The 23,756-nt window shown below is 37.1% G+C and overlaps 1 protein-coding gene across 3 annotated transcripts in view; it reads right to left on the bottom strand.

The window, feature by feature from the left end:
* The window catches only part of BUB1 (BUB1 mitotic checkpoint serine/threonine kinase), a 52,239-nt gene that overhangs the window by 7,984 nt on the left and 20,499 nt on the right, over positions 1–23,756 (bottom strand). For 2 of the 3 annotated variants that reach the window (XM_072636358.1, XM_072636349.1), the window contains exons 10-19: positions 22,137–22,525; positions 19,395–19,450; positions 18,138–18,263; positions 17,937–18,047; positions 16,277–16,373; positions 15,149–15,230; positions 12,261–12,432; positions 7,375–7,462; positions 4,879–5,108; positions 724–867 (exon numbers count right to left, since the gene is read on the bottom strand). In XM_072636358.1, the coding sequence (XP_072492459.1) occupies positions 724–867; positions 4,879–5,108; positions 7,375–7,462; positions 12,261–12,432; positions 15,149–15,230; positions 16,277–16,373; positions 17,937–18,047; positions 18,138–18,263; positions 19,395–19,450; positions 22,137–22,525 (1,495 nt within the window). The remainder of the gene's footprint in view (positions 1–723; positions 868–4,878; positions 5,109–7,374; positions 7,463–12,260; positions 12,433–15,148; positions 15,231–16,276; positions 16,374–17,936; positions 18,048–18,137; positions 18,264–19,394; positions 19,451–22,136; positions 22,526–23,756) is intronic. The other variant, XM_072636368.1, reaches the window with a different exon arrangement.

The raw sequence follows: 23,756 nt of genomic DNA, 5'->3' as shown, positions 1-23,756 counted from the left end.
CAAGTTTCTGTCTAATTTTTAATAATAAAGGGCTATAAGCCTTAAATTTCAGATTGTGCTCTCTTTTATCATAAAGTGCAATAAGAATCTATAGGTTGTGAGGCAACAGCATATACTATGTAAATGAAAATAAAATTGCAGAGCAAGTCAAGAAACATAACCAAGACTAGACTGACTGGAACTTCAAATGTGTTTCCTGTGCTAAACACTCCACCACACCATACGACCAACTATTTGGTTGTATCCTATACTATTTCAAAGGTAAAAGGAGAATATGTCATATGGGTTCTTCATCAATCCCAGAAATTTTATATCCTACAGGCTTCTCCAGTATACATTTTTTAGAGAAAGGAAAAAGAAAAGTAAGCAGGATAATAACGATGAGTGGTTGGGGATTAGAAATGCCAAGAATTTAAAAAATGACAAATATGTCAAAATGCATAATAAACATGGAAAAGTCCGCACTAATTAACGTAAAGCAAAAGATCAATATGAGAACTCCTTCCACTAAGACAGACAGCAGTGCATCTTTTCAACCTTCGCAGACTGTGTCCATATTCTTGTCTAAAGCTTTAAAAGAAGATCTACCCTGTATACTAGAAACCTTGCCCAGGGTCTTTCATAACACTCTGGGTGTCAGCGTGTTCTCCCTTGCTTTTACTACATGGTCAACCCAGTTTTCCTCATAGAAATAAGACTGAATGAGTACGTAACAATTCTTACCCAACCGGATTTCCGATTTTGGCTTGATAGTTGGAAGTTTAAAATCCCATTCAAAAGTGTTAGGATAAGAACTTATTGGTGTAGATAGTTTTGATAAAAATTTCTGAATCAAGTCACTATCCCATGGGTTCTCAACAATGAACTCTGGAAAGAGAAAAGAAAAAAAGGGCAATTTTCTATAAAGCAAAATATATCAGAAACTAAATACAGTATAGCACATTCCCATCATAATATGGAACTTAGTGAAGCAAAACCCTGATCATTGGATTGTGGCTTTAGAGCTGGAAGAGACCTCAGTGGTCTTTTTTTAGACCAAACCTTGTAGTTTGTGGATGAGAAAAATGAGTAACAGAAGGGTTAATAATCTGCCCAAAGTCACAAATGTAGGTCTGGGACTCTAACCAGCATTTTTATTTTTTTCTCATTTAATACCATTTTATTTTTTCCAATTACTTATAAAGATAGTTTTCAACATTCACTTTTAGAAGGTTGAATTCCAATTTTTTTCTCCCTCCTTTCCCCGCTCTCCAAGACAGCATGCCATCTGATACAGGCTATACATTTTGTGGCTGTGGTGTTTGTCCTTTGTTCTAGAAGTGCATTCATATTAAACATATTTCCATGTTAGTCATGTTGTGAAAGAAGAATCAGAACAAGAGGGAAAAACCAGAGAAAGAAAACACACAAAAAAGGGAAAACAGTGTGCTTTGATCTCCATTCAGACTCCAGATTCAGACTTTCTCTGGATGTGGACAGCATTTTCCATCATGATTCTTTTGGAATGGTGTTAGATCACTCCTTGGCTGTAACTGTGTACAGTGTACAGTGTTCTCCTAGCTCTGCTCACTTCACTCAGCATCAGTTCATGTAAATCTTTCTAGGTTTTTCTGAAATCCACCTGCTCATCATTTCTTATAGCAAAATAGTGTTCCATTACATTCATATACCACAACTTGTCCAACCATTCCCCAGTTGATGGGCATCCTATCAATTTTCAATTGCCACCAAAAAAAGAGCTTTTTTTTGTACATGTGGGTCTTTTGCCCTTTTTTATTATCCCTTCGGGATACAGACCTAGTAATGGTATTTCTGGATCAAAGGGTATGCCTAGTTTTATGGCCCTTTGGGCACAGTCTAACCAGCATTCTTTCTCCTACATCGTGGATCTTTTGTAATTATCTAGTATATCAGGGGATGAGTCTAAATAGGAGAGTCTCCCAAATAACTTATGCTTAACTCATTAAGCAGTTGGCCAACTGACCACACCATAATATTCTGTGGTCTTCAGTTATTTTTGTGGTAGCTCCTATCTCAGTAGATTCTGACTTCAAAGATGCCTTTAAGAAACAAAAAGAAAAAAATCCCTAAACATCTGGGCTTAACATTGTTTCAGATGTTTGGGGTGCTGAAAGGTTGCTCTCCAAAAACCAAGATTTAAGATATGCTGTGGGCCTATCCAGGATTGGTCCTATTTTGTCCTTATCCAAAAGACTGGAAAAAGAGCCAATTATGGATCTCTCTTATTTTTTTCCTGCTACTAGACATCGTTAGACCATGGAAGCTCAAATTTTTATTCTTTTAGTAGCAGCAAAAGCAGCTGGAAAAAAGGACAAGAACTGTCAAGAACACAGAGTTAGCAGAAGAGCCAGAAAATGCCTTTTTAAACATTACTTAAATGATCACACTTATCAGAGACTACTGTAATTTGAAGTTTCTTCAGAAAATAAAGCCTTTTAAATGTCCAGACACATTCAACAAAGAAGCCTAAATATCAAGGAAAGATTTATAGTGCTACAGAAATGACAGACAAGCACACTCACTAGATATATAATGCCATTTTGGATGTGCAGGAGACATAAAGATTAAGTAAGGTATAGTTTCTTCCTACAACAAGTTCACTCTCTAATGGGAAGGACACATGGCTATAATATAATATGATACATAGGCACAGAAGAGCTTAAGAGAAGTAAAAAATCAAGTGGTAGAAGAGGTCATCGTGTGGATATATATTCAATGGGGGCAATTCCTGGAGTCAGCAGAAAGAACACTAGACTTGGTTGAGAGAAGACTCAGATTCTTTTCTTGGCTCTATTTAGTGATGTAACCTTGGATAAATTACATTATGATGTTTCTGGGTCTCATATGTAAAATAAGGGGCTTGGACTTGATGGTCTCTAAGATCCAACATTCTATGAATCTGTCTTTCTTGGCAAATCATAGATTGGTTTATGCCACAGTAGGATTTTCCTTAAGGGAAGATCTGACTGTGTCATTCCCCCATGCAAGAAATGACAGCAGCTTCCAAACTCCTCTGTGGAACTGTCAACATCTCCCTAGCCTTGCTGTCTAATACTTGCCCTCCTATGCTCTGAGCTTCAGCCCAATGGACCTTGTTTCTTTTCCTCACACAGGGCACTTCACCCCCATTTCTGGGCCTTTACACCAGCCATCCCCCACGTCTTGAATGTATTTCCACCTCATTACTGCCTCAAAGACTCCCTCTTTCTTTAACAACGCCACTCAAGCATCACCTCGGACAGTCACCTTTTTTGGATCCCTCAGGCTGATGGTGACCAGCATCCCTAGCTACCTTCTATTGATTTTCTTTATATTTATTCTGTACATATGTGAAGCTTTAAAAAGTTTATGCATGAAGCCTTTTGGGAAACCCTGGATATATACTTCTTGTCTCCCTGTGAGAACATAAGATCCTGGAGAGCTGGGATGGTTTCATTCTTCAGATTCATCCCTGGAGACTACAAAAGGGCCTGGCGTGTACTGGGTACTTAATAAAGGCTTGCTGATGGATAGTACCTTGTGATACATCCAGCTTGGATCCATACCTTTGAAATTAATTCCCTACTAACATTCTTAAAATACTGTTGTTGTTGAGTCGTTTCAGTTTTGTCTGCCTCTTAGTGACCCCATTTGGGCTTTTCTTAGTAAAGATACTGGAGTGGTTTGCCACTTCCTTCTTCAGCTCATTTTACAGATGAGGAAACTAAAGCAGCAGGGTTAAGTGTCCTGTCCAGGGTCACACACCTAGTGACTGTCCGAGGCTGGATTTGAATTCATAAAGATAAGCCTTCCTGATTCCAAGCCCAGTGCTCTAGCCATTGTGACACCCAGCTTCCTTTCATAAAATATACCACCTGTTTAAACATCACAAATGTTATTATTATGATTAAAATATTCACATGTTATGCTTCTAAAATACTTTTCTATTTACACTGAAAGATATGAGTACAGCAGGTATGTTTACAGGCATTATACATGTTCTTTTGGTAAATTTACAAAAAGTATGCTTAGTGACGTGGGTAGTAAAAACTTCCAAAAGTAAATTCTAAGGAACAGAATCATCTCTTCTTCCTAAAATAAGTTATAGTAAAAATTGCTATTGATGGCAGAAATCAAAAGATTTGATATTACTACCAACAAAGTAACAGAGAGCACCTGGTGGATGCCCAGAACATAGTTTGGGTCCTTAGGTTTAAATGCTTGTACTTTCACTATTGCATATTACTCTTACAGGTATATCCAGGTAATAGCTGTGTCTTAGTTAAGAAAAATATTCTTATAAAAATAAATGAAAACACATTATTACTACAATATATTAGATGTCCTAAAGTAACAAATATGCATATAGAAGTTCACTCTAGTTTTGGTATCACACAATGGCAGCTGATCAACTTGTCCTTCAAATGCTGCCACTGTAGGAATCAAATGTTACATACTTTTCCTTCCAGAAAATAATTCGTAATAATATCAGAGTGGCAAAGTGGATAGAGAACTGCGCCTGAAGTCAGAAAGACTCTTCTTCTGAGTTCAAATCCCGACTCGGACACTTGCTAGCTGTGTGTCCCTGGGCAAGTCACTTAACCCTCATCTGTAAAATGAGCTGGAGAAGCAAATGGCAAACCACTCTAGGATCTTTGCCAAGAAAACCCCAAAAGGGGTCACAAAGAGCTGGACACAACTAAAAAAGGACTAAACAACAACATGTCAGAAAACAAGTACCATTAAACAATATTCAGATCTGCCTTTAAATAATGTCTCTTATTAATGACTATATCTCTCTTAAGGGCTACCCTTGATGCCCAGAAATCAATTTTCTTGTTATAAAAAAAGAAAATTAAGATGATCATCAGTTCATACCTTGGACATGAGGACTTTGAGATGGCCTACTCTGTGTGTAATTGGCTGGTTGCTCAACACTGGCTTCTTCTGGGTCCACATCCATTGCAAGGTCATTTTCAGAGAGTTTACAAGCAACAAGGCCCTCTTCAACACCATTAGTAAGAGCTCCAGCCACCACACGCTGAGTGAATGGGAGCGGTGGCACACTGATTGGCAACACAGCCTCTGCAACATTTTCTTGAATTATACTGGATACGTACAGACACAAAAGAGGCAGAAAAAATGTTAAACTTGAAAATTAGATGTTAGAAATTCAGGGACTAGAATGTACTCCTGCCTTGTATCAAGTAGTTTTCTAAGGGCAGTTATTTCAAAACCCAAAGTAAAAAAGATTAAATGATCAGCCTTAAGCATTTAAAGTCACTAGAATGTGGTCCTTCTATATACATTTTGCTTGGAACATACTTGACTACTTATCATTCTTCGTACATAGTTGACTGCACAGTCCACCTCCATGCCTTTGCTCATCACTTCCTAGACTCATCTAGGGTGTTTACCACCTCATTCTTTAAAGCCCAGTCCAAACACCATCTCCTTCGTGAAGCCTGAATCCCTGTATCCCTCCAATTCGTGAGGCCCTTCCCCATTTGGACCTCCTGTAGCTTATTCTTTGGCCATTGGGTATTTATAATTTTTTTATTCTAATGATTTGTGTATGTCAAACATCCTGCTATACAGTAAGCTTCATGATGGCATGAACAACTGTCCTATCTAATCTTTCTTATCTAAACTTTCTTCCTTCCTCGTCACCAAGCCCTGTGCTCTGGACTCAGTTCAAGAGGTGTGTAGCAATTGTCATCTGAATTTGAATCCCCAAACTAATCAACCGTGAGTTCTTGCGTAGTTCACCAATGCTCCTAATCGTTACCTGATCTACTGGCCTGTGCTTTACCAAAGTCGTTCTTTTCTAAGAGCACTAACTGATACTTAATTGACATTTACATAACGCTTTATTTAAAATTTACAAGGTGTTTTGCATATACAACACTACCTCATTTGAGGCTCACAATGACCCTGTGAGGTTGGTAATACAGGTATTTTTATTTTCACTTACAGATGATGAAATTGAGGTTCAGAAAGGTCAAATGACTTATTCCAAATCACACAGGTAGTATGTGTTAAAGGTAAAATTTAAAACCAGGTCTTCCCGACTCCCAAGTCCAATCCTCAATTATATCATCCTGCTGGTATTTTAATAGTCATTTCCCCCCTCCAAGTGGGATGAAGAAATAATTCATCTTTGGAACACATCCATTTGTGGTGAATCTGACTTTTACTTCAAGTAGTCTGAAAGGTGTTTTAAAACCACCTTGATATGAAGTCAGAAGAGGGTATCAGAATGTCAAAGTTAGAAAGGACTTCAGAGAGTCGTGTAATTCAACTTGAACAATCTATTCCATTTATAACACCTCCAATTAGTGAGAATCTAGTTTTCCCAAGAAGGCCTCCAATAACGGGAAATTTATTACTTCCTACGGCAGCTCTTTCTAGTTTTGGACAGAGAGTCTGAAAGACTGCTGAGCTTAGAGTAAGGTTTTAAGATTCTAGCTCTGACACTCAATATTTATGTGCTAAAACAAAACCTTCAAGCCTTAATTTTCTCATCTATAAGATGGGCAAGTTCTCTGCAAACTTTAAAGTATAGATTGGTGTAGTACAAAGATGGTTAGCCTTAGCATCTACATGACTGGATTTGAAAACTGACTCAGGCACTAATTGCCTGTGTGACCTTGGGCAAGTAACCTTTCAGAGCCTTAGTTCTGTAAAACAGGGGTACAAATGCTTGCACTATCTTCCTCATAGGGCTGTGAGAAAAATGCTTTGTAACCTCAAAATAGTATATTAACTGGTTACTATCATCATTATATAAATATAAATTGTTACAATGATCAAGCTAAAATCTACTTCTGTAATTCCTACCCATTACCAGAGGTTCTACTCCTGGCTCTATGGAAAATACATCTCATTTATCTTGGTCACACTCTTCTGGATGAGCTCTGATGTCTCAATAGTAGCCATACAGCTTTAAAACCCACTTGCTTGTATTTAGAATGAGAGGTATCATAATTTTTTCTCCAGATCTGATAAGCACAAGGTTGTGGTGGCATGTTTTCGAATCATATGATCATAAGACCAGAAGAGGGTATATACCCAATGTCTCTTCCCCCGAGCCTCAGTTTCACTATCTGTAAGTGAAGATACTGTTACTGTATTCCACCTGGCTAGGGACTTAGTGGGGTTCTTTTGTCGTGACACCTCTATCCCAGCTATTTATCCTCTTGGCTTCTCAACTTCATAGTTAAAATCTGCATATCTTAAGTGAGAATAGTTTTCAATTTAAAATAACAACTACACAATAATATATACAGATGAGAATTAAGTGCTGTATTATAGATGTGAAATTAAAGACACATTTGGAAATGAAGATAGACAAACTCTCGAATATGCCATTACCTCAGCTTTTGATTTTTTGAGTTTTCCACAAGTTTTTCCTTACAGGAATCATAAGTCATCCCAGCACTATCATTTTCAATCATATTTTCTGAAATTCAAACATAATTAATTACAAACAAAAGTACATGATAAAAAATAGATACCTTATGACACAGTAACTATAATTATGTTCCCTAATTTACAGAGTATATTGGACTTGAAGATTTGAAAGTACTACTAAAGAGAAGCACTGATTTCCATTAGAACTTTGAAACTCTATTCTCATAAAAGTTTAGTTCAGAAACATAATAAAGATCATGCATAAAAATTCTAATATTAACTTTTCATTTTAATAAGTATTTTCCTTTTTTCTTTCCTTCCTTCTTTTCTTTTTCCTTCCCTTTCTTTTTCTCCTACACAATCCCTCAAAGAAAAATCACAAATGGATACAAATAGTGCAGGCAAATCTCTTAACAGCACACATATTAATATACAAAACCAGAGATCATTTTATGCTTGAAGGTGACTTTTCCATTTATCCTAATGGACTTGAATATTTAAGCAGTCACTAGGGTAATGCCATGGCTCCATCTACTGAGCAGAATTCATGAGCTGGGAGAATCATACGAAGAGGATTTTTCAGGGAGTACCCAGGCTATATCATTTGGCAGTACTGTTGTTATTTATAAAATGTCCAGTGTAGTATGTAATCTTCTAAAACATGTTAGTTTTTTAAAAACACAAATAAAACCTGTGATAATGTCTTTTAATCAAGTCTTATATACATAGTTTAATAGCTGTTAGGGAGGAATTAGTTTGAAAAAGTATATAGATACTAATGAAATGAAAATGTTGTTTTGCTATCCAGACTTGAAAAATGCATATATACAAACAGAAATAGAAATGGCAACAATTCCAAAAGCAATTCGACACAATTTCTACAAAAAGCAAGGTTAAGCTATATTTCAGTTGTGTCCAACTCTCCAAGACCCAATTTTGGAGTTTTCTTGGCAAAGATACTGGAGTGGTTTTACCATTTGCTTCTTCAGCTCATTTTACAGATGAGGAAACTGAGGCAAACAGGGTTAAGTGACCAGGGTCACACACCTATTAAATGTCTAAGGTGGCATTTGAACTCAGGAAGAAGAATCTTTCTGATTCCAGACTGGCAAACTATATAGGAAGACCAGAAATAGAAAGTATCTGAAGCCATTAATTCACAAACATTTATTAAGTACTTCCTCTTTATAGGACATTGTGCTACATAGTGTGGAAGACACACAATTTCAATAAGCTAGACTTTGCTCTCTCAGACTTTACAGTGTAGTTGAGGAGAAAAGATATAAAACATTTTTTTGGGGGGCCCAGAACTGTGATTTCATGAATGCTGGGAGGTCCAAGTGAGGAACTCCTTTCACAATGTAGACTGAATCTGCTTCAATAACTTAAAATCATAGAGTTGGAGGTAAAGTTGGAATTAGGGTCCATTAGGATTTGTGTTAGCTGGGAAGTACTGAAAAGTTAAACGATTTGACCAGGATTACATAGCCAGAAAGTACCAGGGTCAGACCATAAACCCAGGTTTTCCTGGCTCTGAGAACAGCTCTCTCTACATCACATCTTGGCTACTCTCTATAAAATGTATACTATTATGTAATTTTTTTCAGTGAAATACAAAACATGCTCTATGGTAGCTCTTAAAAATAAATAAAGTTGTTACTAATAGAGAAGAGAAATCAGACAAGGCTTTCTGAAAGCCAACTGACCTTGAAAGAGGAGTAATGATCTCATAAGAATATATAGAGCATGTAGGAGAGCAAAACATAGTTCAGTTTCACAGGGATGTTGAATATAAGGAAGTAATTAATGAGATAAGACTGGAAAGACAGGATAGTGCTGAATTGTGGAGAGCCTCGAATGCCAGAAGGAATGTGAATTTGATTCAGCAGGAAGCAGGGAAAGCCTGAAGATTCTGAATAAAGGAGGGATATCAATTTTTGAGCAGAGGAGTGATGCTGTTAGAGTGTTAGGCTTGAGGGCTGGGATTGTTCCCTTTGGTATTTAGATCTCTAGAACCTGACGCAGCTCTTGGCACTAAATACTGATCAAGTCTGAGCTTTAGATAAAGGAGATTATTTTGAAGATTCTATGAAGGGTGGACTGGCAGGTGTAAATAGTGGAGAACTGACCTGCCAGGCAATTATTGTCCAGGTGGGTAGTAGTAAGGGTCTGATCTAGGATGGTGTCAGTAGATGAAGGGATAGATAAAAGATATTTAACAGACAGAGAATCATGATTTGGGTATGTTGCCTGAGTATAAGGTGAGCCAGAAGGCAAAGGCAAATTTTTTGCTTTATCAATGTATAATGCCTGTGATTTCACTGGTATAGGGAACTCCTAGGAAAGAAACTCTCTACCACTTGAGATTAGCAAGTGTTCTGAAGGTAAGTCTTAGAGAACAGCTTGGAGGACAGTGAGATGTTAAATGACTTGCCCAGGGTCACAAAGCCAATATATATTTGAGGCAGGTCTAGAACTCAGGTCTTCATGGCTCTGATACTGGCTTTTTATCCATTATACCAGCTATTCTCAGACTTATTGGTCTTAGGATCCCTTAACACTCTTAAAATTGAGGAAGGTTTTGTGGATTATATCTGTTGATATTCACCATGTTAGAAATTAAAAATGGTAAATTTTTAAAAATTAATTCATTAAAATGATAAACTATCATTTTAATATGAATAGTATATTTTATGAAAAATATTTTCTAAAACAAAGACCTTAGGAGAATAGAAGTGTTTTACACAATATCTTGATATTATTATGAAAATTTCGATCTTGTAGATGCTCTGAAAGAGTCTCAGGGACTCCAGGAGTCTTCAGATCACACTCTAAGACTCACTGCACTATGTGATGGTGCCTCTCAGCTCGGGACCAACACATGTGGCAATAAATGGGATACAAGTAAGTATAAACCATATCCTTATTCAAGGAACATGAAGATGTCAGATAAATGACTACAATACAGGGTACTATCTGATAAATGCCAAATGAATGGTATACAATTAGTTCTATAGGAGTGCTAAGGAAGGAAGGATCACTTTCCAATGAGTGATAAGGAGAAGCAACATTTAAATTGGACCCTGAAAATGTTACCATTGAATATTCATGCTGACACTATAATCCAAAGCACAAGGCTCTTTTAAGCCAGAGTTACTTCTGCTGATTAATTTCGAGCAGACGCCTACAGAGTTAGGTACTAGATGGTCCTTATGTGTATTTCATACTATGAAGAGCTTTGCTTATGCTTAGGCAGCTGAAATGATACTAACTTTTTTGGAAAAAAAATTACTATTTGAACTAGAGTCCCTTTAAAAATAGCTTTTAGAACTTTGTTTAATGAACTGTGTAACAAGTTTCCCTTAATGCATGATCTTTTTCCATTTATTGGATTTTCTTTAAAAAAAAAAAGAAGTAAAATTTTAACTTACAAGTTCATAAGCCAGGGATTATGTTCTCTCTTTCTTCCATCAGTAAAGATGAGTTAAAACAAATGGGTCTAGGAGGTACCAAACCTACATTAAAATATACCTTGGTGTAGCAACCTGACTGACATTCTCTTGGCAGATCTTACATTATTGCTTTAGCTAACAATTGCTAATAAAAAGTGATGTGTCAGGAGAAAAAAGCCTTAACTGTAGGGTGTGGTTAATCACTGACATTGCAAAGTGGTAGCATTTGTGAAAGAAGATTTCTGTGAGTTGGAAAGGAAAGGCTAATGATTCTCTGGGTTTAGGTGACAAACAATAAGAATCTGCTTTTAATTTAAATAAGTAATGATCTTTCTAGAGAGGAATGATTAGCACTGAGACATCAGAAATGCAACCAAGCAGAAGGCACAAAGTCAGCACCCTTAATTAGCCTTCAAAGGAAAAGATGAAAGAGAGAACAGTTAGTTCCCTCTATCCCCACGCTGCTGCCTACTGTTTCCAGTATCAACTCTAAAGCAGACATTCTTCCTAGAATTTTAAGTTTATTGAAAAAATATACATTTATAATTACTAGTTTTGACAAGTCAGAAAGACAACATTTTCAGGAAGACAATAGCCTCACAGCGTGAAATTTAAATAAATCAAAGATATATAAGAAGCTTGTGCAGGTTATAATATGGCAGGGACTTAAGTGTAGCTCTCATGGAATTCAATGTTAAACTGCATTTAAAATCAACACGTTTCTGTCATGTATCAGGCTTTGAAGATACAAAACATAAATGAAATACCTGTTCCCTGGATAACCTCCAGGACCTTACACCGTACCAGAAGAAACAGATATACACAAGCAGTATGTACACAGACACACAGTATGCCTATATCTAGGTGTGGATGAGGTAAACACAAACATGGGATCGGGGAGGTTTCAGGAGGGCTTCACGTCAGAACTGGTTCCTGAGCTGAACCTTGCAGGGATTTTGGGATTCTGAGAGAGGGAGGTGAGAAGGACATGAATTCCAGGAATGGGGTGGGTGGTGGGTAAAGACTGGGTGAAGGAAAACTATAAGGAAAAGTGAACAGCGTACATAACTGTCTGATATAGTTGGGCCAAATTAAGATTCACACACCTTCGATCGCTATTTACAGATCTCTATTTTACTGGCAACCTAAGATATAAAATCTAAAAAAAAAGCAAGAAGATCCTATAAATGTCAGAACTATCTACATATCTGTGTGTGTGTGTGTGTACATATGAAGAAAGAGATCTGAGATGATATGACGAAGTACAGTGAAAAGATATGGAAGTCCATTGAGTTTCTTCTTGACAATTCACACAGTTCCTATTGAGGACCTCCAGTTAGAACACTAAAATGTCAATAGTGGTTCACAAAGGCATCAAAATACAGTAACACCCACCTTTGTCCTCCAGGGCTTGCCATGCATCCATGGAAATTTTGTTAAATGGTGTAGAAGCAAGTTGTGCAGCAGATGTAAAATCTCTTGTGCTATTAGGACTGGGTGCCAAAGTTTTGTTGTAGCGTACACCCCATACAGTACAGTCATCTAAGGCTGTTGCCTGAAATCCTTCCTAGAAAATAAGAAATATTGAAAAGTGGCAATCTTCTCATTTCCAATGTAACTTAAAGTTTTATAGCTTTTTAAGATGTTCAAACCACTGCCAAATGTAAGAAGCTATTTTAGTCTTATTACTATTGAAGTAGCCAATAATGACTCTTCCTATAATTGTGATTTTTATTTTTTAAAGGCATTATACAAAATTCAAGTAATTAATTGGCATATTTCTAAGAAAAAGGTCAAAGAGCTTGCCATAGTAAATATAGCAGAGATTAACTTGCCTAAGAATTCTAATAGCAGAATACAAAATATCAGAAGAAGACGCAGCTTTGTTTTTTCAGGCTGGGACATTCTAGTTATAGTACCACTCTGCTGGTAAACTGACATACCAGGCAGGTAGGATGAAGGAAGATATGGAAGAAAAATTCAATACAATTAAATTTATATTTATCAGACCCCACTACGTGCAAAGCACTTTGAGATACAAAGATAGTAAGAAAGTCAGCCAAGGAACTTGAAATCTGGCAGAGGGAGGTGAGGCAAAGACACAAAAACTGTAGTACCAAGAATTACAGCTTGCACTTATGTAGTACTTGAAGGTTCATAAAGTGCTGACAAACATATCATCCCCCCTTGTGGTCTGAGATAAGGCTGATTAAGGAGAGTATTAATGCAGCTATTGGGGTGGGGAAATTTTAACGAGAGTTGTTTGTCTGCTTTGTTTGGTTTTCTTTCTTTTAGGGTGGGAAGGAGGAAGAGAAAGAATCTGGACATTTGAAATTTACCTAAAAATTTTGACAGAAAGAAATGGGTCAGGGGTGGAAGGTAGGTGAAGCATTTGAAACAGCAAGAAAAGTTTGAGCTGAGATATGGAGATAGAGAAATAGAAGGTGCATTTGAGGAGTAGTAGGTAGTCTACTTTGGCGACAATGGAGGATACGTATGCATAAGTAGTAGAAGGCTAATAGAGAAGCTGAGGCCATGTTACAAGAAGCACTGAATGCCAGTCTAATGAATTTCTATTTCATTCTACAGGATTTAGAAAAGCTGATCTGGCAGGGGTGTATAAAACAGACTAAAAAGAGAAGTACTAGAGAAAGGAAGATTAGTTAGGAAGTTTTTGACCTTGAGATGAGAAGAAGAAACCCAAATAAATGAATAGAAAAGGGAGGAAAGGTATTAAAGAAATTATGGTGTTGAAGTTTATAGGCCTTTACAACTACTTAGATACAGGAGGTAAAGGAAGAGTCCAAAAAAATAAAATAAAAGGCAGAACCTGGATGACTGGAAGAAAGGTAGTACTAATGAGAGAAGTAGTGGGAAGACAGGAGAGGCAGCTTGGGAGTTGAAAAAAATAAGTTTAGTTTTAGACATGTTATATTTTTGGTATTGGGGATGGGGTACAGCAGGCAACTAGAAAAAAAGATTGGAGCTGGGGAGAAAAGTCAGGTCTAGTAATAGAGATTTGGAAGTTATTACCATGGAAGTGATAGCTGATACCACGGAAGTGGATGAGATTTTTGAAGGAGAAAGTATAAAAAGACCAGGGGGCTAATGACTAAGACTGTGTATTGGTTAAGAGTAGCAATGACTTTTATATTATTCATGTAGCACATGTATTGATTGGTTGATGTTTCAAACTTCCTTTTATTCCTTTTTTTGTATTTTCCCCTTCAACTTCAAAGTTGAAGCTATATATTTCAATCCATAAGTTTATTAGAACTCAACAATCTCTCAGCACTTTCATATAGAGGAAGGATGAAGTTTGGACTTTGCGTTGACAATGGAGAAAGATTTCCTTAGGTCAATGCTGCTGTAGAGAAGGAAACTGGGTTTTCTTTCTCATTCACTTAAGGCTTGCTAAACTAACTTCTGAAAACTGGCTTCATTTACTCTTAGCCTTCAAATTATCTATTTGCCCACCTTCCTACCCAAATGAACTGTGAACAAATACTCTTCATTACTTCACAAGATATTTGAAGAGATAATCTAAAGATACTAAAATAAATTAGATATTTTTTTCACATTTGTAAACTGCTGCAATTTCACTAACTTCAAATCCCAGAGTTTTAGGAATCTCATTCCTAAACTTATGTTCTAAAACAATATTTTACATTTGCACAGGCCTTCAAAAATCCTTTCACATGTATTCTTTTTGATGATCATGACACCTGTGGATGTACTGTCCAGTTTCTCATTGTCAGTTCCAGGGCTGTTGAACAGTGCTGGAGAAAACCCAGGATGCTCACGACAAATGAGGTAAGCTCAGCTGATACTGGATCATTCATTTCATCTACTCTCAGTAACGCTCCTCACAGCCTATACTATCCAGCATAAACCTCTTTGTCTTTCCTCTCACCCTCACCTTCTAATTAATGAGAAGACTGATGCCAAATCATAGGAACTCCCTCAGCACAACTTTGTTTCTCAAAGCCCCTCAGTGGCACCATCCACTTGCTTCCCCTTTCTTTCAGTCATAGGATGTGACTCTTCAGGCTAATTCTTCCACCTCTATCTTTAATCCCATTCGTCCACTCTCTGCAAGACCAAAAGCCCATCATCACCTCCTCTTGCGATCTTTTTCTTAGCTCCTTCTCATCTGTTTAACAAACATTTTTTCAAAGGAATAAGTGAATAAATAAGTATTAAGGCCCCCTTAAAGGCTGGGGCAGAGGGGACAATTTCAAGCTCATTAGGGTTCTTGAATGCTTTCTTTGCACTCTACTTACATTTGGTTTGGAAGCAGATCTGCTTGTAGGTTGTTCACCAAAGAATCTGATCCCCGTGATTTTGTTTATAGGCTGTGCTAATCTAGAAAAGATTGGTAATCTTTTAGATAAATTTGAGTAGCACAAAATAAAGCCAAATTTGTAAACAAGACAGACTAAAAAAGCTGAAAAGATGGCAAAAGAAAAAAAATCAGCTGTCCTGTTAGATGAGATTCTATCAGTATAGATAGATATCCTTTGCTCAGTGAAATAGATGAATGCAAAACTAGATAATACAAATTTAACTGATTTTTGTTGTAAAATTAGAGATTTATTTGCCTGGAATGATGCATTAGGGAAACCTAAATACTCTATTCAAAGCTCTGGCACAAAAGGAAAAGGTCTGGTGGCAAATTGGAAACTTTCCCCCACTCCTGGTCCCCTCCTCCCCAGCAGCTCATTTTTGCATCCAAGATTTTTCTGTAGTCTTTCCAATCCCTGGACAATATGATTTTCTCTGATGTCCTGAAATCTCCATTTCTTTATTATGTTTTTGGACAAGAACTTTCATTTAGCTAATGGAAAAAGGCTAGACAATCTGCTGCCATCTATTAGTGAAGTACAACAATATTACCGAGTTAGAAAATGGCCATCATTTGAATCTTCAGGCAATGTAAAACAATTTTCTACTTTTTAAATGCTGTGAGCCCAAATTTTACATATTTAATTTTACTTAGAATGAGGGATGGTTATCTACTGCATATTATATACTATCCAATTATTCTTAGGCAAGTTATTTAACCCCTTTGGGCCTCAGTTTTCTCATCTCTAACATCATTAGTTCATAGATTAGGGGTTGAAAGATACCATAGATGAAATCCAGTTCAATTTCCTCTTCATAAATGTGGAAACTGAGGCCCTGAGGAAAATGATTTGCCCAAGGTCACACAGGTAAAAAGTAACTGGGCATGAATTTGAACTTAGATCCTTTGATTCCAAATCCAACACTTTTTGTCCTGAACATATGTAGTGTCTCATGACAAGGTTTAGAAAATTAAGTATCTTTACTGCTCAAATCTTTTGATTCTATAGGAATATATAATGTTCCATTCCCCAGCCCCAAATATTATTGTAACTATGTTGTTTTACCCAGCATTTTCTTTATTTCCATCTTCAAAGATGGAAAAAGCAGGTGACACAGAAGGGACATCATTAACTCCCCAAGCTCCTAGGGGCTGTATAGTCTCTGCAAGACAGTTAAATAGCATCAATTTTGATGTTATAAAAATGACATATTTTAACATATTTTATGCTATACTTTTGTTTATTAATGAGAAACTAATTAGGTTTTCTGATTTCTGAAACTGAAGTAACAATATCAACTTTTCAAATGTTTAGGTAACCAGTTCAAGTTTTCTTCTTATAAACAAAACACATTCAGATAATGTTTCTTTCATATACAAATGTCCCTTAAGAAACTGTATATATAATTTTTATAAAATGACTATTTACTATTTAAAATTAATTTCTGATTAATATTTGACAGTGGCTAACACTTTACATATTTAGTTTTGCTTTAACTTCATCATCTTTCCTCCAGAATTGTTCTACTTCCCCATTTCTGTTGATGGTCCCAGCATTCTTCTAACCACCCTGGCCTCAAACCTTAATTGTTTCTAATTTCTTCTCTACCCATACTTAACCAGTCAAGCTGATTTTTCTATTATAAATCTCTCATCTCTACCATTTCCTTTTCTTTTCCACCCAGAGCTCATGTGTTCAGGTTCAGGTTCATGTGTCTAAGCTCATGACTAGACTACTGCAAGTGTCCTAAGGGCTCTCCCTCCAGCCTCTCCTAATTCTAATTAATACTGCAAAATCATTACTCAATTAATCTAATGTATTATTTTCATCATTTTACTTCACTATTGCCTATTAAAAAAAACCCAAAACCTCTTCAGACTGATATTCAAGCCTCTGTTTTGGACCAGTGTGATCCCCTACCCTACTTTTCAGCCTTATCTGTTAACAAAGAACACTTCTTATGGTCAGTCAATTCTTTTTTATTGTCCCTTTGAACCTATACTCATAGGATCAAAGAGCTGGAAGATAATCTAATTCAACTGCTCATCTTAAGGAGTAAGCAGGTCTAGGGAGCTGAAGTGACTCGCCCAGGGTCACACATGTGATGAACATCACTGGCAGCATTTGAATCCAGGTCCTGTAATACTTTGCATTTTCCCAGTCCAGAAGAGTCTACTCATTTTCTGTTTTTGGAGGCCCACCTCAAGTTTGACCTTCACTGTGACATCTTTGCTGGTCACCACTAACCACTGTGTTCCCTTCCTTTTTAAACTCCTCTCTGCTCACTGTGCCTCTCATTTCATTATACTGGTCTACTATCACTGTTGTTCAGTCATTCAGTCATGTCTGACTTTTTATGACCCCATAGATCATACTGTCCATGGGGTTTTCTTAGCAAAGACACTGGAGTGGTTTGCCATTTCCTTTTCCAGTGCATTTAGAGAGATTAAATGACTTGCACAGAGTCACACAGTAATTACGTGTCTGAGGTCAAATTTGAACTCAAGTCTTCCTGACTCCAGACCCAGTGCCCTACCCACCGAGACACCTAGCTGCCTCGTCTTAGTCTCTTTTGTTCTGTAATTTCTCACCTCCTCAATTAGACTGTAATCCCACCCAAGTCAGAGATTATGCCTTTCTAATTCCTGATATGTCCCATAGACCTTAGTACAGTGTGAACTGAATCAACAGGTATTTGATGAAAATGAAAGAAGGAAGTCATTACTTTGGGAATGGTCCTTAAATATATCATCATCTTGATTTAGAGAGGAAAGTTTATCGTCTTCAACAGAAACTTCAGGATGTGAAGTTTCCTGAAACATATTCATTATAAAACCTTAAGAGAGAAAGGAAAAGTTCATTACAAAATGATTACAGAAGAATTTTCATTAATCCATGGCAAGATGTAGTCTAAAAGACCCCTTACCTAGAGCTTCTTTGGTGTGAACTGTGGGTGAAGGCTGGACTCTTGATGGTGTAGCCTGTATCAATCCTGCTGATGTGTTGGGTGTTACATGAGAAGTACTTACACCAAAAAGTGAAGGTGTTTCAGCTAATGTAAATTGTTTAAGAAAATGTAGTGTCAGAATAGTACCAGAACCATCAAGGGAAATCAAAGCTTTTGGGAAAGATTTACTACTAGGTAAAATTTGATTCTCATTTTCAGTCACTTGTTCTTACTTTTTCAATCACATGTTTCCAACAATAACAATACTACTTTCATTTATATAGCACTTTTTTCACGGCACTTTCACAGAGGAAAAGAATCACAGCTGAGAACGTGGGCTCCAGTCTCTTCTGTCACTGCTTTTTTACATAACCTTAGAAACATCTTCGAGTTTCCTCACCATTAAAATGAGCAGATTCAATCAGATGAGCTCTAAGGCTACCCTGGGCTCTAACAATCTCAGCCTGTTTATTTTATCCTTACATCTTTACTGAAACACAAACTCTGTTTTGTTGTTAAGGATATTAAAGTACAGAGAAGTTCAGTAATCTACTTATGACTGCAACAAGCTAGAGATACAGACTCCTCATCTCCTGTCTCTCCCCCAGTTCTCTCTCCACTGTACTCCATATATCACACAATGAGCACATGTTAAGCACCTACAGTATGCAGGCCTGCCAAGTAGAATAATGAGACACTCTGCACTTGAGGAACTTACATCCCTGAGGGAATACAGCACTTCTACGGATAGGCAAACAGAGGAATAGAGAGCATACAGAGGAGTAGAAAGCATTAAATTGGAGAAGTTAGGAAAGGTTTATTCAAGGTGGTGACACTTGATACGAGTCTTGAAAGGAGCTAGTGGTGTTAAGTCATGGAGGTGAGGAAGGAGAATGTTTTAGGCCTGGGGGACAAACAGTGAGAATATTCAATGCCGAACTGACTTAATACAGAAAGACTCATTCATGTAAGAGGGGAAAGGGTGCTTTGCTACCCTGAACATTATCATATGTGCAGCTCATCTTGTGTTCAAAGACCTACAATAACCACTGATAAAAAAATACAAAAAGTTTTATAGCAATCCCTATATTCTAAGTAGATTAATCCCAAGCCTCAGGCTCCCTGAAGGATTAAGGTTACTTTTTCCACTGCAACAAAACAGACCTAAGTATTTTGCCATCAATAATGAATTGGGGATAACTTTTCACAAATAAACTTGGTTACATGAGTAATTACCTTTAATCTGTGGTCCAGTATATAGCTTTGAGTCATAAGTATTTTTATTCACATATCTAATGGAAAAAGAAAAAAATGGTTAACTGGAGCATAGCAGTTACTATATTAAGTAAATCCTCAACAAAGCAATAATCAGACTCCAAAAATCAACTCTTCTTCTTCCAGCCATTCTTGAATTTTTAAAATAAGAATATACCTGGAACAATAGATATGCTGTACCTCAAAGAAAAATGCCCACTATTAAATACTCAAGCAGATGTGTGATCTCAGTTTGAACGTTTCTTCTAACAGTGTAGATTACAACGCACCCATGCCTGCCCATTCTGTATGCGTTCTCCTGTAAATTTGTCACAGAAGGTATACCCCATGTGCTCTCTCCTGACACTGTGAGGATAAGGGCAAGGCCTCGGGCTGTCCAATGGTTATCTCTCATCTATTTCTGTGATGACATTGCTACTTCTTCAAAGTTCTTTACGGGTTATGTGTAGCAGCCTGCTCACAGCTGCCCTGTGCCTATCCTGTGCTCTCTGTGTGAAATTCACTTTCAAGCCTTTGGAGACTTTCATGTTCCATGTCTCTTAGAGGTACACCACCACGTACCCCATAAAACAGATATTAAATGTTACCTTCAAAACCAATGATAAAGAATCACCTATGCCACTTCCAATGATACTTCTAGAACCAGGAATAGTCTGGTAATATGAAGATTTTCCTAACCCAAAGTGATTATGTATGTTTATAAAAGATTGACTTACATCAAGGGGAGAAAAAACAAAGCAAAACCTCTTAATAAAGATATATTCCAATTTAACTAAATGCATCAACTATACAGGGGAATTAGCAAGTTTTAGTTGTTCAGTGAATTAAGTTCCCTATTATGTCATTAAAAAGTTTCTTGGATCCTTTCCTAATTTTCTGGCCATCTTTGCACAGATTTTAAAAACAAAATGATAGAAAATTTGACTTTGGGAGATTCCCTTAAAAAGTACCAACCAACTGCTAAGAATAAAATGCATACACATGTGTGCATGCACACACAGACACACACAATCACCTTTCATGGTGAGGAAATGGACACCACTATAGACAGGCATGCTCTGTCTTTAGAAATTTAGACTGAAAATGTGAAGAAATGTCATAGGAACATTAACTGAAGGAAACAAAATGATACAGTTTGGAGAAGACCTTGGGAGTGACTAGGACATGAGCTGTCTTTCAGTATCTGAGGAGCTACTCTGTAAAAGAGTGATTAAGCTTGCTCTGCTTTGCCCAAGACAGTAGAGTTAGTAACAAAGGGTAGAAGCTGAAGCGGAAGACTTTGTTTTGATGTCTAGAAAAACTCCAGAACGGAACCATGTAGAAGTCACTTTAGGCGATACTGGGTTCCACTTCCCAAGTTCAGGCTGGATGCACTACTGTTTTGATATGTCACAGAAGGAGTTAGTGCTCAGATATGGATTGGACACTAAATGGCTACCATATTTTCCTTCCATTTATTTTCTGTCTCAGTCTGTGGGAAGGAACGTAGATTGCTATACATAAGTTTAAAACTGATGCACAAAACTGCCACCTTTGCTTGATATAGAGGGAGAAATGCTGTGGCAACAGTCACTCCGGAGGAGGGACTGTGGCTGTGCTGATGAGGAGGACACTGGGAAGTTTTGCTAGTGTAGAGGTATGATGACCCCTGGAAACTGTAACTGAAGGGAATTTCAGGGATGAAGCAGTTATATGCAGCACAAGGCTCAATGAGAAGGCCAGTCAGTCCTGGGAGAGTAAAGCTAGGAGGCAGATGGGCCACAAAGTTGTTTTCCAGGAAAGACTGCAGCTCCACTTGGAGAAGTCTGATGTTAGTAATGGGGGAGCAGGGGCTAGTTAAATCTAGGATGTCTTACTGCCAGACTCTAAGGTTAGTATAAAAAAATTAAGAAAAGATTCTTGGGTTATAATCAGATTATTCTCCAACTCCATAAACTTACAGGGGTTTTTTGTATCCTCTTTCACTTCAATTGCTAGTATCAAAAATACTTTTGGCTTGAATACATTGAAAAGAAGGGGCAACCACAAAGCACATGCTTAAAGAAGCAGGAGAGAAAGAAATTGGTGAAATGCCAGCAAGCATTATTGAGGTTACAGAAGAGAGAGAATGGCATGTTCTAGGAGAGACTCAGGATTTTGGTCTATCCCGTCCTTGTCTTGCCAAGAGCTGTCCCCATTTCCTCGGGGATACGTACAATGTAGAATTAAAACCAAATGATGATCACAGATTTCAAACTAATACAGTAAAAATTAGAATTCTCAAAGTGCCAGTTAAAAACACCAACTTGTAAAATCTCTCAAAATTAAAATCTCCAAGATATGGTTTTATTTTGGCAGAGAGCATCTTAAATGTTAATCTCACACACTTCCCCCTGGGAGACTGAAGGAAACATATGAAGAGATTGTGTATCAGAGACTGCCTGGTTTAACAATTACTCCTACAAATCCAACTTTAAGACTGGCAAGCAAAGATAATTTTGGTTTAACAGTTGGATTTTCTTCAGTAAATACCAAGAAGTATCGAGCTGAGTTTTAATATGGGGAAAAAGTTGGATTCAAGAGGGAACCATGAAATGTAGTAAAAACTATGCTCCTTTTAGAGCAAAACTTGGAAGTTGGGGGAAGTTTTAGAACAGTCTAGTCATTCACTAATGTGACTTATTTATATAAATGTGAAAAGTAAAAAGGCTATTTTATACATACGGTTCTTTAAATTCCACATCATGAGAAGACATTAAGTGCTTCTGAAAACAATCAGGCCTAATATTCACATTGCTGTTGTTAGCTGGTGCCCAATGATAGTCTTGACCCTCTCCAGAGTCTTCTTGTACTTCATTGGCATCCTTTCTGCATACTGCAGCTGGGAAGTCTGTTCCTGGCTGAGACCTCAGAGAGGCAGGACAGGTAGCACTTTGGTTGACCCTTGGTAACACTGAAGTAGAAGAAGTAGTGTTTGCTGGGAGTGGCACAACAGGAGACACCATTAGCTGTTGATCTCTTATATTAACTGAGGGCTGTTGGTTTCTGGCTTGAAGAGGTCCAGTCGGTTCTTGTGGCAAGAGAACACTTGGCCTCACACATACCGGAAGAGCCTTTAAAAGTGAATTCAAAAAGGAAAAGAAGCTCAAAATTACTAAGGGGTAATTTCAGTCTTGTAAAGAGTATCTATTCTGTTGGAGCAAATGCCTCCAACTAAAGGATACTTTCACTTCCTGATTTTCCTTCGTTGGTGTTTTTAACTTGGACTTAGAGAATTCTAATTTTGCTATATTAGTTATTAAAATCTGTGATCATCACTGGCTTTCATTCTACATTGTATATATCTCTGAGGAAGTGGAGACAGCTCTTGGCAAGAAGGGGCTCATATAGTTTCAGAAGGAACCAACATAGATTAGCCTTCTCCATTTATATAGATAATTTTGGCATCTTCTTAATTATTGACACTTGACAATTAAGTTTTTGAACTACTCAGCTCCTTTTCAGTTTAGGAAGTAAAAAAAGTTTGTTCTGTTCAGATTATTTTGTCACTAGTTGCATACAGTAGGTGTTTGATTGATGAATTATCTTTGGAGAAAAAAATTAAACAAAGTCACCACTCCAAAATGTGTGTTTGTAGGGAAGTGTAGGTATTTTGTTAAGGGGTGACTGTATTAATATTATTTCTCTTACCAATAAGCAAGAAAAATACTTAAATGCAAAAGAAGGGTGACTCAGAAGTCCCAGATTATTTCTATTGGCAAACAGACTTATGGTCTTGAATTCTCTCTTAAAATATAGAGAACATTTATTATAACTGTTTTGTACTATTGTTAGTAGAAAGCAAACTGAACTATAGTCAAAAGTATAGGACTTGGCTTGAGTCCTACTTCCAAAAGTCATATGACCTTGGGCAGGTTGGGGCCTCAATTTCTTTTTTTTTTTTAATTAAATTTTTTTTTTATTTTCAGTGTTCTGCAATCACTTCCATGTATCTTAGATTTTTTTCTCCTCCCTTCCCCTTTCTCCCCCACCCTGAGACAGTGTACAATCTTATATACGTTCTACACATACATTCCTATTAAACACATTTTCACCTTAGTCATGTTGCATAGAATTCAAATGAATGGAAGAAACCATAAAACAAAACAAAACAAAACATAATACAAAAGAAAATGGTCTGCTTCAATCTGCAATCCAATTCCATAGTTCTTTCTCTGAATGTGGAAGGTGTTTTGTCTCAAGAGTTCATTGGGAATTTTTTAAGTCCTTGAGTTGCAGTGAAGTACTAAGTCTACCAGAAAAATTCCTCTCACACTGTGATTATTGCTGTGCACAAAGTTCTCC

The sequence above is a fragment of the Notamacropus eugenii genome, chromosome 1, assembly GCF_028372415.1.
Source record: "Notamacropus eugenii isolate mMacEug1 chromosome 1, mMacEug1.pri_v2, whole genome shotgun sequence".
Classification (NCBI taxonomy): domain Eukaryota; kingdom Metazoa; phylum Chordata; class Mammalia; order Diprotodontia; family Macropodidae; genus Notamacropus; species Notamacropus eugenii.
The sequence above is the reverse complement of the archived record's forward strand: the minus strand, read 5'-3'. Positions and strand labels throughout refer to the sequence as shown.